This window comes from Neurospora hispaniola (genome assembly GCF_033458365.1).
Source record: "Neurospora hispaniola strain FGSC 10403 chromosome Unknown B0T23scaffold_1, whole genome shotgun sequence".
NCBI lineage: Eukaryota > Fungi > Ascomycota > Sordariomycetes > Sordariales > Sordariaceae > Neurospora > Neurospora hispaniola.
The window spans coordinates 4,287,983-4,301,258 of record NW_026944406.1 but is presented as its reverse complement, the minus strand read 5'-3'; the positions used below and the strand labels follow the sequence as shown (position 1 = coordinate 4,301,258).

Genomic DNA, 13,276 nt, shown 5'->3' with positions numbered 1-13,276 from the left:
GGTAAGGCGAGCCAGCAATTGACGACCCTCGAACTTGAGCCGCATATGTACTGTACAGTACATATATCCGTATCAGACTTGGTAGGTACGTCATGAGGCTAAGGAGGTAGGATAGGTAGGTATGGTTCCACTGACACAAGCAACGGTCCGTCCTCGCGTATGACAAATCGGGACGGTAAGGTTGACTCGACTTGACCGTCAGGCACGCCATGCGACCGTTGTAGGCGCATGCTTAGAAAGGCATCGAGGGTGCATAGTAACCCCGGACAGGGAAGTTGGTGATACCGCTATGTGATCAACCCCGGGAGTTAAAAGAGGCAGTGAGACATCCGTATTGCTTTAGATGCTTCTTGGGACGGCAGTAAAGCAGGTACCAAATCACGGTGGTGTCTGGAAGTAATTGAGAAGCCCCCACGCAAGATCCACTACATCCATATGGGCGATGCGTTTCAACACCGGACTGTGAGTAGGTACTTTGCAGTTGATTAATATCCCCGCTATGAGCCAGTCCGACTGGTAGTCGGATTAGTCAAAAGTTCTTGCATATTTTTTATGCTCGGCGATGATTTCCGGATGATATTGGAATGCCGTAAAGCTTGTAGTTGGTGACCTCTTTTGTGTCCCTTTGAAACGGACGACCGGTTCAGACGACGTTAGACAACAAGGGTACAGTATATTAGCCTGATATTGATCGTTGTGTAATGTACGGTAGGTAGGGACCTGGAAGTAAGGATAACTTGAGATGGTCGCCTACAAATCAATCTGGCATGTTCGATGTGTTACGGAGACTCGAGTTTGCAAGGCACATTATGGGAGCCTCTGGATAACCCCCGTCTGCGGGCAGATATCACGGAGGCGCAATTGCCTCGAGGAGTGACCGAGTGGGAAGTTTTGCCGAAGTTTTGTTCAGATGACTGCTGCAATGTAACTGAAGTGAAGTGCGCGAAATATCACTGCCTGCTTGGCTGGCGGGCTCCTGCCTGTTGAGGTTTGGGGTAAAGTTGGCGATCTCCTTAACTCCCAGCGAGGTGAGGCTGAAGACGAAGCTGGATTTCAATCGTGTAAATTACTAAGCTTGAGATCGTACCAGCGACATACGATGATCCGGCGTCCCGTGAAAAGCATGTCGAAGACGGCGTTTGTCACCTACCATTAGTAAGACCGGTGCGGTGGTGCAGTCATAGTAGCATTCAGATGGATGGGATCTGAAATGGGTGCACATGGCAACCATGTGGCTGCCACGCATTCCAAAAGATGACAAAAGGGCAATTTGAGATGGTGGTGTTGTGTGGTATCGAAGTATGGATTCTCAAGCTTGGTGGTCAGGAACATGCAGAGCATGCCAACGTGAGAAAAAGTGTGTTTGCGCTAGGGAACGGAGATGGTGTGGTAGGTCGTTATTGTGGTGTTCACCGGGTGTCGGTCGGGTGTCCCGCCCGCAGCATCACATCATCCAATTCGGGACCCCCAGATTCCAGAAAAAGGGTTGGAAGCGCCCGCTTTGACCCAATTAGAATACAAGCTTAACAGGAGGGGTATTTCCAGCAGATCGGCAGTCTCCACTTTCCTCAACGCAACCCATGAAAAAGCTTGGCATCCCAGGAACGGACTCAAGAATTCTCCTTGGCAGTCGTGAGCCCCGCTAAACGGGAAGCTTAACGGAACCTAACTGGCGGGACTGATTTTAGAGTGGACCTCGTAGCTCAAGCAGGCGAGGTCGGGACGGTTGAAGCCACAAGCTTTTCAGTAAGTAACTCCCATCGATCATTATGGTTCAACCGAGACACCAAGTCAACTATCCGCATACCGAATGACGGCTGCCTGTACGGGCATGACATTGTGCGACTTCACATTAAGCGCCTAAGCGCGCAAGGACCGTCTCGCACTTGGTTGTCTTGGCTCGACAAGCTCTTCGGTTACCATCGTGCACTCCCAGTAATGACCGTTAGGATGATGGCTAACATGTAGACTATGTAATTACTATGCAACTTCCATATGTAGTCCCGGCGATAAGTTCTGGCGGATTCCAAAGGTGAAATTACTCAAGAAACAGCCAGGCTACTTGCAGGGTTCATGTTTACGGCACAGTAAACAGAGAGTAAACATCGGCCAAGTTGTGAATACCATAATGGGGCACAACTCTCTACTGTCGCTATTTTCAAACTTCAACCACTTGCGGCATCGTGATGTGAAGGCTCCGAGTGCTTTCAGTCGTTTTGCATGTATCAAATTGCTATGAATAGGTAGTGACATGGGTATGTCCATAATCTGAAGCTGTTGTCATGCTTCTGACCAGGTAACACCAAAACGCTCCCCATAGGAACCTGCCAGGAGCAGCCAAGCCTAGCACCAGACAAGCTTGAAATATCGTGACCGGGGAAAAGGAAATCCATCGACGGGCCGTTTACTATGAGCAACGTGGCTATGAAGCACACAGTGCTCTTTCATTAACCATATTCCCGTCCCTTGACCTGTCCAGTTGTGTCCCCTCCCTACTTCCAGCGCAGAGATGAGGGCGAAAATGAAATTGGACACTGGTAGTACAATGTGTAGTGGTTGTACTGGAAGAAAACTGCAATGAAAAACAAAAGAAGATTGAAGAAAGGAAAAATGCAGTACGGAAATTTGAACTGAGAACGCAAACCTGAACCCCTTTTCCAACACCAGAACCAAAAGTTGACTTTCCGAAACGCCTGGTATCGTACCACGTATGCATCGCACCATGCTACCCCAGTCTCTGGGGGTATCGAGATTTGTGAAACAAGAAGTGTAAATGAAAGGAAACATGAGCAAACTGAAGCTCAAGGTAAACCGTTCCGTCGTTTGAAGATGTCGTGTGTTGTTGTACAGTTTATCGTTATGCCCGCTGTATCGGAATGCTGAAGCCATCGTCCACGCTATGCCTTCCCAAATCCCGTAAAACTATTCATATCGAGTGACATAATTAAAGGGAGTCTTCGACGTGATTCCTTATCTGAGGGAGCGCTACCGTGTCGTACTAGAGATTCCCAGAAAAGCCTGTCCCATCCTCCGGCGGGAGTGAGTTCACTGGCTCAGCGAGCCATAGGCCCTGATTTTTGGTCTCCGACAATACACTGCTGGGATTTTGGGACCAGGCTGCACCCTTCCAAGTGACAAATTCGGGTGGTCGATCTTATAACAAACGAGGAGTCACCATAGTGTCTTTTGGCGCCGATAAAGACCTCAGACTACGATGAACCCGGAAGAGAAGAGAGAGCTGAGATGGTAAACCAGCTGATCCACCTCCGAATGAGAAGATGTACGAAACCCAGTCCGCAAAGTCGAAGCGTTTGAGCCCCGCTGGATGCAGTGAACAGCAGCAACCCAATGTCAGAGACACGATCCTTCATCGATAGTGGCCACGGGAGGAGGATTTGGGTGAGTGGCTTGATGAGTAGCCAGAGTCCGAGTAGTGTGATGCGCCGTAGGAATGTCCGCTACGGCGCGAGTGAATGCCGCAGGAGTGTCCTACCAAAACCTCCTTCTTATGAGGATAATGGCCGGGTTGCCCATATGCCGCGCACCGATCAACAGCGTGCTGGTAGTAGAGGCACTTGCACACCGCGTAAAGTTCGACCACCTGATAACACATGGTTGCTAATCTTTTTTTTTCGATGTTTTTCGACCTTTGTTGTGGTTGATAGATGCTGGGAGTGGGTTTTCAGGGCCGCGGCCGAGATAGTTAATAGTCGGTTGGTCGGTAGCGGCAAAGTAGTTGTTGTAGTAAGAGGCTTAAACGTATATACCGGAGAGTATGAGCCGGAACTGGGAGAGTTGGAGATCAAGAAGCTCCGAATAGGCGAGATACCGTGAGGCAAGGAGTCTATAACTGAAAGACAGAGGCAGACTTGAGGAAAGCAGTAGAGTGGAAGCGACTGTTGATTAAGAAAGCGAGGCCTTGACTGATGATAGAATGAAACAGTGTTTGATATCGAACATGCCGACCAACATCATGGAGGAGGGTATTTCGCGGCCTTATAACACCTGATGTTTTGGCAGCCTGGCAAGGTTTGTAGAGTACCTTCTGCATGTCAACGGTACTGGATGGAGAAGTGACTGGGGAGCCATATGCGGCGTGAAGGCAGCAATGACGCCAGAGACCACCGGGAAGACTACGGGAGTGTGGAAAGCTCTCACCTAGACGGCACTTGGTCGTCTACTTGGTGACAAGCTGAGGTAACAACGGCACCGGGTTGGGGGTAAGGTACCTTGCACCTGGGCTCCGTCTCCGTACCTGGCTCGTACATGACGGGCAGCGCGGTGTCGAGTGTGGATGCTAGTGTGAATGAAGGTCAAGTGTACCTCAGAGCTGGAAGAGGGCACAGGCAGGCATTGGATCTCTGGATTCAGATCAGGAGCTTTGAAGGCGCAGCCGCAGACGGAAGGTGATGGTGTTTGACTGTTGAAGCAGGAACAGACGGAGAGAGTGCCAATGAGAATGAGAGAGAAGTCGAAGAACTAGGTAGGTACTATGGTACGCCGGGATCGAGGTTGCATCGATTGATTACGGACAAGGGGTTGGAAACCGTTTCCGCAGAACCTAGTTCTGTATCTTACCCGTACCTGCCTGTAATTTAGGTACCTACTGTATATAACGAGGAGCGGACAGGGGACAGCAAGTAAAGGTGCCCTATAAGGCAGGGTTCTACACACATACCTCCACAGTGTTATCAAGGGACTGTCGCCCAAAAAAAGACCACAGGGCACTGCAGCAACACCTCCAGGCCGTTCCAAGAAAAGGCCTGCCTCTGAGGCTGGAACCTAAATCGCACCTGTAGCCTCTTTCGACTGGCCAGGGAAACGGTGGCTTCACCCGACCCTAGTGTACGATTACAGGTGCCTAAAAGCTAAGCTTTTCATAGGTAACCTTTTGACGGTTAATTGCACTACTAACAACGGGTCTATTATGATAGACTCGAGGTACACTAGCATGCCGTTGTGGGGGCCCGGCCTTCCTTCCATCTTCGGGTGCTCGTGGAGCGGTTACTGTACGGTGTCCTCCCGACGGACTTGCACTTTTGGGTTTTGCGAACCTGCGACGGCATGAAGGGAAGGACACATCCAAACATACATCCAAACGGTCCAGGTACTGACAAAGACATTTGTACCGCAGAGGACCGAAGCAACATACGGCTCAATTGAGCATTATCGCCGAAAATTAGGAAACTCTTGTCTATATCACCGAGCCGGTATGACTAACATTTCTTCCACAAGGTGGGTAGGTAGGTACATATCGTACGGAAGCCTGAGGTCAGGTCAGAGGTCACAACCACTAAAACCCACCACTTATATAGCTTGGTTTGCGGATTACCGCCTATAATACCTCGATCTACTGCGTCTTGTTAGTATTCTCACCTCTAGCGCAGGTAAATCTTACCCAATTTTACCGCCGCTGTCACTTCCGGATTCGCACCACGAGAATGGACTGGTCGACTTATACCACTCCAGGCTTACGTTGACGTCAACCCCAGCGTCGCGTTCAAAGGTGTACCCGTTCTGTTTGGTCACTTTGCGCCCAGATCTCGGTAATCGGTAGACATCGTGTCATCACGACAGCGAAACGGCACCAGAAGGAGGGTCCCTGGCCCAGTTAACAGTGGGCTGAGGCTGACATTTGACCCTGTGATCCAGGGCCCCAGAAAGACGATTCTTTGCGAGAAACAGACGCAGGAACGCGGCTGCGATAGAAGTCTGGTAGTCAGACTTCGATACCCCGGTCGGACAACGACCGGTAGGTTGTCCAGAAAGAGCACGACCGTTCCTTGGTATACTCTATTCCCGATCTTGAAGGTAACTCCGGTGCCATGCCAGAATGCCCCGAGGTCCAAGGCTCCGAGTGTTACTAGCAAGAAGACGCCGTATTATTTGGACGGCACGGGATGGTTCCAAGGTCTGAAACGCTCTTGATGACTCTATCCTCAGGTAAGGTGTTCAAAACATCCACTGGATGCTCCTTGGGTATTTGCCCGTCCGGATTATTTAGAGTCCTCTTCTAAGGGTAAAGGGTGGGAGGCATGCTGGGGAATGCCATCTTTGTTCAGATGGGAATCTTTTGACTGGCTCATAACGATCATTAGCCGCTCCAAGGTACCCTCCGGCGGTCATTGGAGTCAACGTGGAGAGGTTATTTTGCCTGCCTGAAGAGCAAGTTACCTTGTGATTGACGTTAAGGTAACGGGACATACATGGACCGAGCACGGCGGTAGTACGCACTGATATCAAATACCATAGAGCTCAAAACGAGCCGAGAAACGGTGCTCATTATGCAAGCTTTCACAGCGGTGCTTATACTAGCTCTAAGAGCCTCCCGCAACGCTGACTTGCTCGAGCAGACTATTTTGCACCACCAGTCATAGGAACATTCCCCGTTACAGCCAGATAGACTAATGGGTTACACACACGATCTTTGGTATCAGAGTGTTACCGGATATGTACGATTAGCTATAGAGTAGGGTACTAGGCTAGCATAGAGCTCAATTGAGCCATGCCTAGTCCGGTACCACGGCCAGGGCACAACCAGTACCATGGTGCAGGCCAGTCGGCTGCTATTAGCAAACGGCTGCCGGGAAGTAGGGCGGCCCACCCTACAAGCTAGGGTGGGCCCTACTCGGACCAGGGATTCTTGCATAAAAGAATCCCTGTCCGAGCCGGCCAACGGCCGCTTACTTTCCTTCTACATCTCGCTTTCTTACTTTAATATTATTAATTACATTAAGGATATTTAGAATTTCTAAACAAACCCAGCGAACCGTAATATTTAGTAATTATAATTAAAAGATCCAATTAACTAAACTATTCTTAATCAATCAATCCCTTAATTAGAAAGTCGCTTAATCGCTCTATAATATACTTTGCGCTCCTAATTATTAAATCCTATAACTCTCTTCGGCGAACATCGACCCCGCAATCAACCCCCCTTTACCGGCTATTACTACTTCGGTTATTTTAATTACTTACCTCTCTCTTCCACACTCTTACTTAATTGTACTTCGGCCCTTCAACAAAATCCTCACGCACTCTCAATACTACTATTATTACTAATTAATACTAATATAATTAATTATACTACCCTAATCCAAACTATCGTATAAATAGACTTCGGTACATATATAATTCCTTAACGTAATAGATATCCCTCGTTCTAGCGATTTTACTTCGGTAATTTCACTTAGTAATTCTCCCCTACTCTATATCTATACAGCTCTATAATTATAGTATTTATACTATATTATAACCCTATAGCTATAGCTAACCCTATATTTAATTCCTTCGATAATAAAGAGTTGCCCAATAAACCGGCGCTATTCCCCCCCAACTTTCTTAAAATAATTTATTATAAGATATTTAAAAACCCAATAAAATAAATCACCCTTCGTCTTAACTACAACTTACGTACAATAAATACTAGACTTAATAATAACACTAATTTAATCTTACTACTTTTAATTAATAGCCCTAATAAAACTAATTTATTTAGTATGCCTCCCCCTGCCATACCCCTTCCGATAATATTAGCTAATAAAGCTCCTTTAAACCCCCGGAAGTTATCCAACCCTATTCCAACTTTATTACCTCAATTTAATATTATTTTATCTATTTTACCTAAGCCCCGTACCTTATTTACTGAAGCCCCGGCGCTTATCTACAAGTTATATTAGATTAGAGGCGGTATTCCGTTTAATTACAATTATCTACGTATAAATATTCCCCCCAATTTACTAGCTAGTAAGAACACTAATTAATTTATATTCACTCGAATAAAGTATTACAATTAAAATACGGGCCGCGAATTCGATAATATCCAAAACGAATTTAATACTAACACAGCCAAAATTAACTTAATTAATATTTATATCGACAACCTTAAAGCTAAAGTAAATAAAGATATTTCTCGCCTTAATAAAAATATTAATAATATTATTTCAAATATTAAAGATAATTTAAAATACTTTTAAGGCGTCTATAATATAATTAAAAATATTAATAATAATTTAAATAGGATTAATTAAAAAACTAACCTATTTAATACTAATATTAATTAATTAAATCTAATTTTCTATAAAGAATAGGTAGAGATTAATCGCCGGTTTAAAGGCGTAGTTAAATCCTTAAATATTAGTAAAACCTAAGCCGAAAAGATATTTAAGGTAATTAAGGCTATCGAACAGTAGTTCTTCTCCATTATTAAACTCCGCAAAAATAATACTTATTCCCCTATTATTAATTAAATTCTTAATAATACGGAGGCCTCTGCTATTAGTAAATTAGCGGAAATAATAACCTATATAAACCCTAAAATTCCTATTATTAAACTCTACTCTACCGAAAAACCTATACCCAGCTACGGCTACCCTCCGATTAAATCTAGTATTAAACCTAGCAAGTACTACGCTACGGTAGCTAATAATACTAGCAACCCTAACCCCGCCTGATTCTATCGCGCTAAATTAATTAATTTCTCCCCGAATATTAATAAAGTACCGGCGATTTACTTACTATATACCCCGCCTACTTAAATGGGCTTATCCCCCGATGTCGAATAGGTAACCGGCCTTAATTTACGACTATTCCTAAAATACAATAGCCTTATATCGAATCTTTACTTAGTAGAACTCTAAGGACGTTTAGAGGCTACTACCTAATTCTAAAGATAATTAGCAGTTAAGGTCCGTATAATTATTACTAAAGGAAAAGGTAAGTAAATCCCTAAGATTTTATACTAGGGCGGAGGAAATAGTAAACCCCCTAAATCGAGAATTAATAATAACCTATTATCGAATTCTAATTCTAATGAATCTAATTCTACTAATTCTAAATATAAGTAGCGTCGTAAAAAATATTGTAGGGCTAAAAAAACTTGTTGTAAAAAACGTTATAAATTTAGCTATTAAAGTAGCGATTCTAACCCTAATAGTTTTAATTCTAAGGATAGAAATACTCCCTCTCCCCGCCCCCCTTCTAGTAGCGGTCCCCTTAATAGCGGCGGAGACCCGGTCGGAAACAATCTTAATAGCCGTAATTGTACTAGTACGGTCGATACCGGTTACTCCTCCTATTTTTAAAAATCCGATTTCAAATTCAAATGTAAGGATATTAGCCAATTCGTCCTATTCTATACTAACCCCAACGATATTAGTATTATTACTAATAGCAAGACCCTAATTTATATAAATGCCTTCCTTTTTTACGAACGTTTATTATCTTTCCTTAAAGATAAAAATACCGTTGCTAATACCGAGAAGTAGATTATATAATACTTCTCTATTTTATTTAATAGCGTAGCTATACTTTAGTAGAATAATGAAATCGATCCTTTGAAATATTAATTCCTATATTAGAATAGTTTCGAATTTATATTTAAAGTACTAATTAATTATGTCTTACCCAATTTAGCTACTATAATTAAGAAGTTTACTGAAGATCGGCTTAAATTTAAGGATATTACCCGCGACGAGAACGTATTATTACAATTTATTTAGTGTAAATTCCGTTACGCCTGCGCTATAAATATCTTCTATTGTACTAGTAAGAATTAGTATAGCGTTATAGTCTAGATTTGGACTAGTATAAATTTAAAAATTAAATAGTACTTTAATTTACCCAATAAGAAAGGTACCTTCGCTAAATACCTTATTAAAACTAAAGGTACTAAAATAGTCCTTTTAGCGGCCGCCCATAAATATTATTTATACATTTATTAAAAAATTATTAGTACTGTAATAAAAATTAAGGCGGTTATCCCTACTAATTAATATATTAGAACCTGCGACCGTTATAGCCGAAATAATTAATACGAAGATTGTAATTATAAGAATAATTGAAACCGCCGTAACGACCGCTGCGATAATTATAATAACTGTTGTAATAACCGATGTAACAACTATTATAATAACCGACGTAATAATCGCTATAATAAGGGTCGTAGCGATCGCGCTTACTATATTAATTCGGGAAGTAATAAGGATAATAAAATTAATTTAAATAATTAAGCCGCCTACGCTAATAACGCATCGGTCGCTTCTAAAAATTCGGATTTAAATAATAATAGAAGTATTTTCTACGCTACTAAGGTATTTATATTTATTTCCTGTAGTAAATTAAAATATATTAATTATTATAAGGTCTTCCCTTTAATAAAATTAAAGAGATGATACGTAAAATAATATTTAATGTATTGATAATCTAAATTACTATTATCGATCGCGCCCTCCTATTGAATATATATCTACTACTTTTAAATATTCCTATTAAAGAATATACTCTTTAATTACGTAAATTCTTATGAAAATATAAAGCGAAGATATAAAAGGATAGCGCTACCGAGAATCTCTTCTATTAATAACCTACTGTTCTTTAAGGTACTAATCTATAAAAATAAGGAAATTTTAAAGGGTCTACTATCAAATTACACTTATTTCCGTATTATAGCCCGAATATCGCCTACGGGTATGGAGACGGAAGTTTATATTAATTTAAGAATTATAAAAATAATAATCGGACGTAAATTCCTATCTACCCTTAATTATACTATTTCGACCAAATATACTACAAAAATCTAAGGAATTAGTAGTAAGATAATTAAATTCTTAGAATAGGCTACCTTTATATTGTTTATAGAAGGCGCTATCGATAGGAAACTAAACTTAGTCAAAATTAAGATTGCCGGATAGGTATTGGATAAATTTCAATTTAATTTACTTTTAATTAACTCTTTCCTCTACTTCCAATAAACTAATATTAATTATAATACCGAATTAATTACCTTCCTAAATATAGGCCTGCTAGTAATCCTATCTAAAGTTTAATAATACGGAATTAAATGTGTGAGAAAGGTAATAGTATTAAAAAGGATTATTTTATAACTAAGGGAGGAGGTAATAGTACTAATCTATTATAAGCCCTTACTTAAAGGCCGAAGTTTTATATTTAATTCTTAGAATAAAAGCGTTATAAATACAATAGTCGATACTAAATTACCCAAATTGATTCTCTTTAAAAATTTAATTTGTAGAGTACGGGTTATTTTTAAGAAGTAATATATTAATTATATCGAAGAATATAAAAATAGTAAGTACTTTACTAGCGATTAGGGAGAGATTAAAATAACGGCTTTCTCTATCCAAATATTTAATACCCTTAATAAAAACCCTACGGTCACTATCGACGAAGTTATTAAATATATTATAATTAATTATATTCCCCCAATTAACCTTAAGATAAACTTTACCCCCGCCGTCGAGGCAACCGTCCGGGGATAGCGGCCGGACTCTATATTTACTACTACGGACCCCAATATACTAAAACCGCCTATAGTACTAAAGAAATATTTAATTCTAAGTATCCGTATAAATAGACCGGAAATTATAATAAAAGAAAGCGTATATATCTACGCCATTAATAAAAATTATACTTAAACCCTAGAGAAACTAGTACAAGCCTACCCCTCCTTATAAATCGAAAGCGGACTAATAAATATATTAAAAGAAGAGTATATATATATTCTATTGGTAGAAGGATAGCAAAACCAAAAAGTAGCTACAAAGATATACCTACTAAATAGGAAGGAGTAGGCCGTTATTAATAAAATTTTTAATATACTCTATAAGTAGGGTAAAATATAATAGATTATTTATATAATACTATTCGTACACCCGGTTTTTATAATATAGAAAGAAATAAGAGACGGGAAATAGAAGGGCTAACCTATTATTAATATAAGGGTAATTAATAGTTTAACCGTACTGGATAATTACCCCCTTCCCCTATAAAACGAAGTAATTACTTTTATATAGGGCAAATACTTTATTACTATTATTAATATAGTAATTTTCTTCTACCAATTTAGGGTATAACTATCCTACTAGGATTAGTTAATACTTATTACCTATAGAAGCTTAAAAGCCCTAATAGTAATATAAATAGGCTTCTGAAATACGTTTGTATATATTTAGAGATTTATAGACTAGTTTTTCTAAGATTATAAGGATTATTATTATACTTATATCGATAATATTATTATCATCTTTAATATTTAAAAAGACTATATAACCTACTTAATTAGTATTTTCGACCTCTTCACCTCTAGGAATATTTCCCTTTCGCTAAAGAAATTCTTCCTAGGATATCCGAGCGTTAAATTCCTAAATTTCCGAGTAGATAGTCTAAACCTCTAGAATACTTAGTAACGGGTCGAAACCTTTAAGAAATTCGTTTTTCCCAACTAACTAAAAACACTCGAATAATACCTAGGGGCCTCTAACTTCCTTCAACACTTTATTCCTTACTATACCCAACTATCGGAATTACTTTAGCAATAGAAAGTATAACTCCTCGTAGTAGGACGTATAGAAGGCGCTATAGTTAATAGTAAATTAAGGAAATAAGCTATATGTTATTCCCATACTAAATTCGAACTAACGAAGGAGGAATTAATATCTTTCGAAGCTATCCAATCCGAAATTTATAATAGGGTAATACTTTACTATCTAAATTTAAATAGGTAGGCTTTCCTTCAAATTAATAATTCAATTAAGAAAGGATTTAGTATAATAATATTTTATTTAAAGAACGATTATATTTAGGAACCTAATTCGTATATCCCCGTAAATTAAGTCCTACCGATTCTCTTTCTCAATAAATGCCTTACTAATACTAAAATAAAGTATAGCCCTTTAAAATTAGAAGTCGCTTACTTAATATAGGCCGTAAAAAGACTTTATATACGGATTCACTCCTATAATAGGACTATCGTAGTATTTACAGATCATTCTATAATAAAAGGCATTATTAAATAAAGATCTTTATATACTTCTTCTACTAATAGGAATAACCGGCACTTAATTAATATATTAATTTACTTTTCCTAATATAATATTAAAATTTACTACTTACCTAGAAAATTAAACTTTATACCCGACGCTTTAAATCGGTTAATATCCGTAGATAATATATAATTATAATTGGAAGGCGTCCTAATCTTAAATAATATCTAGCTGATTACCAACTAAATTTACCTTGCTATTATTAAGGTTGTAATAAATATCGATTTAAAGAATTATTTTACCGCTACTTACTAAAAAGATAAAAAATACACTATAATATTCGACAACTTTAAGGACTTTAAATTAAATAATAAAGATATTACTATTTTTCATCGCCCAAGCTACCCGTTCTTTATAATTAATAATATTATTTATACTAACTAGCCGGACGGATCAAAGACCCTTTATATATTATACAACTACGTATAGAAAAT

At 39.8% G+C, this 13,276-nt stretch overlaps 1 protein-coding gene across 1 annotated transcript; it reads right to left on the bottom strand.

Moving 5' to 3' along the window:
• Positions 1–3,367: 3,367 nt before the first annotated feature.
• B0T23DRAFT_401329 (uncharacterized protein) lies at positions 3,368–6,283 on the bottom strand (the record flags this gene model as incomplete). The annotated part of the gene is made up of 6 exons (XM_062838572.1): positions 3,368–3,618; positions 4,256–4,297; positions 4,585–4,588; positions 4,719–4,861; positions 5,421–5,517; positions 6,248–6,283. The coding sequence occupies 6 exons, from the start codon at positions 6,281–6,283 to the stop codon at positions 3,368–3,370; spliced, it is 573 nt and encodes a 190-aa protein (XP_062697440.1).
• Between the last annotated feature and the right edge of the window lie 6,993 nt (positions 6,284–13,276).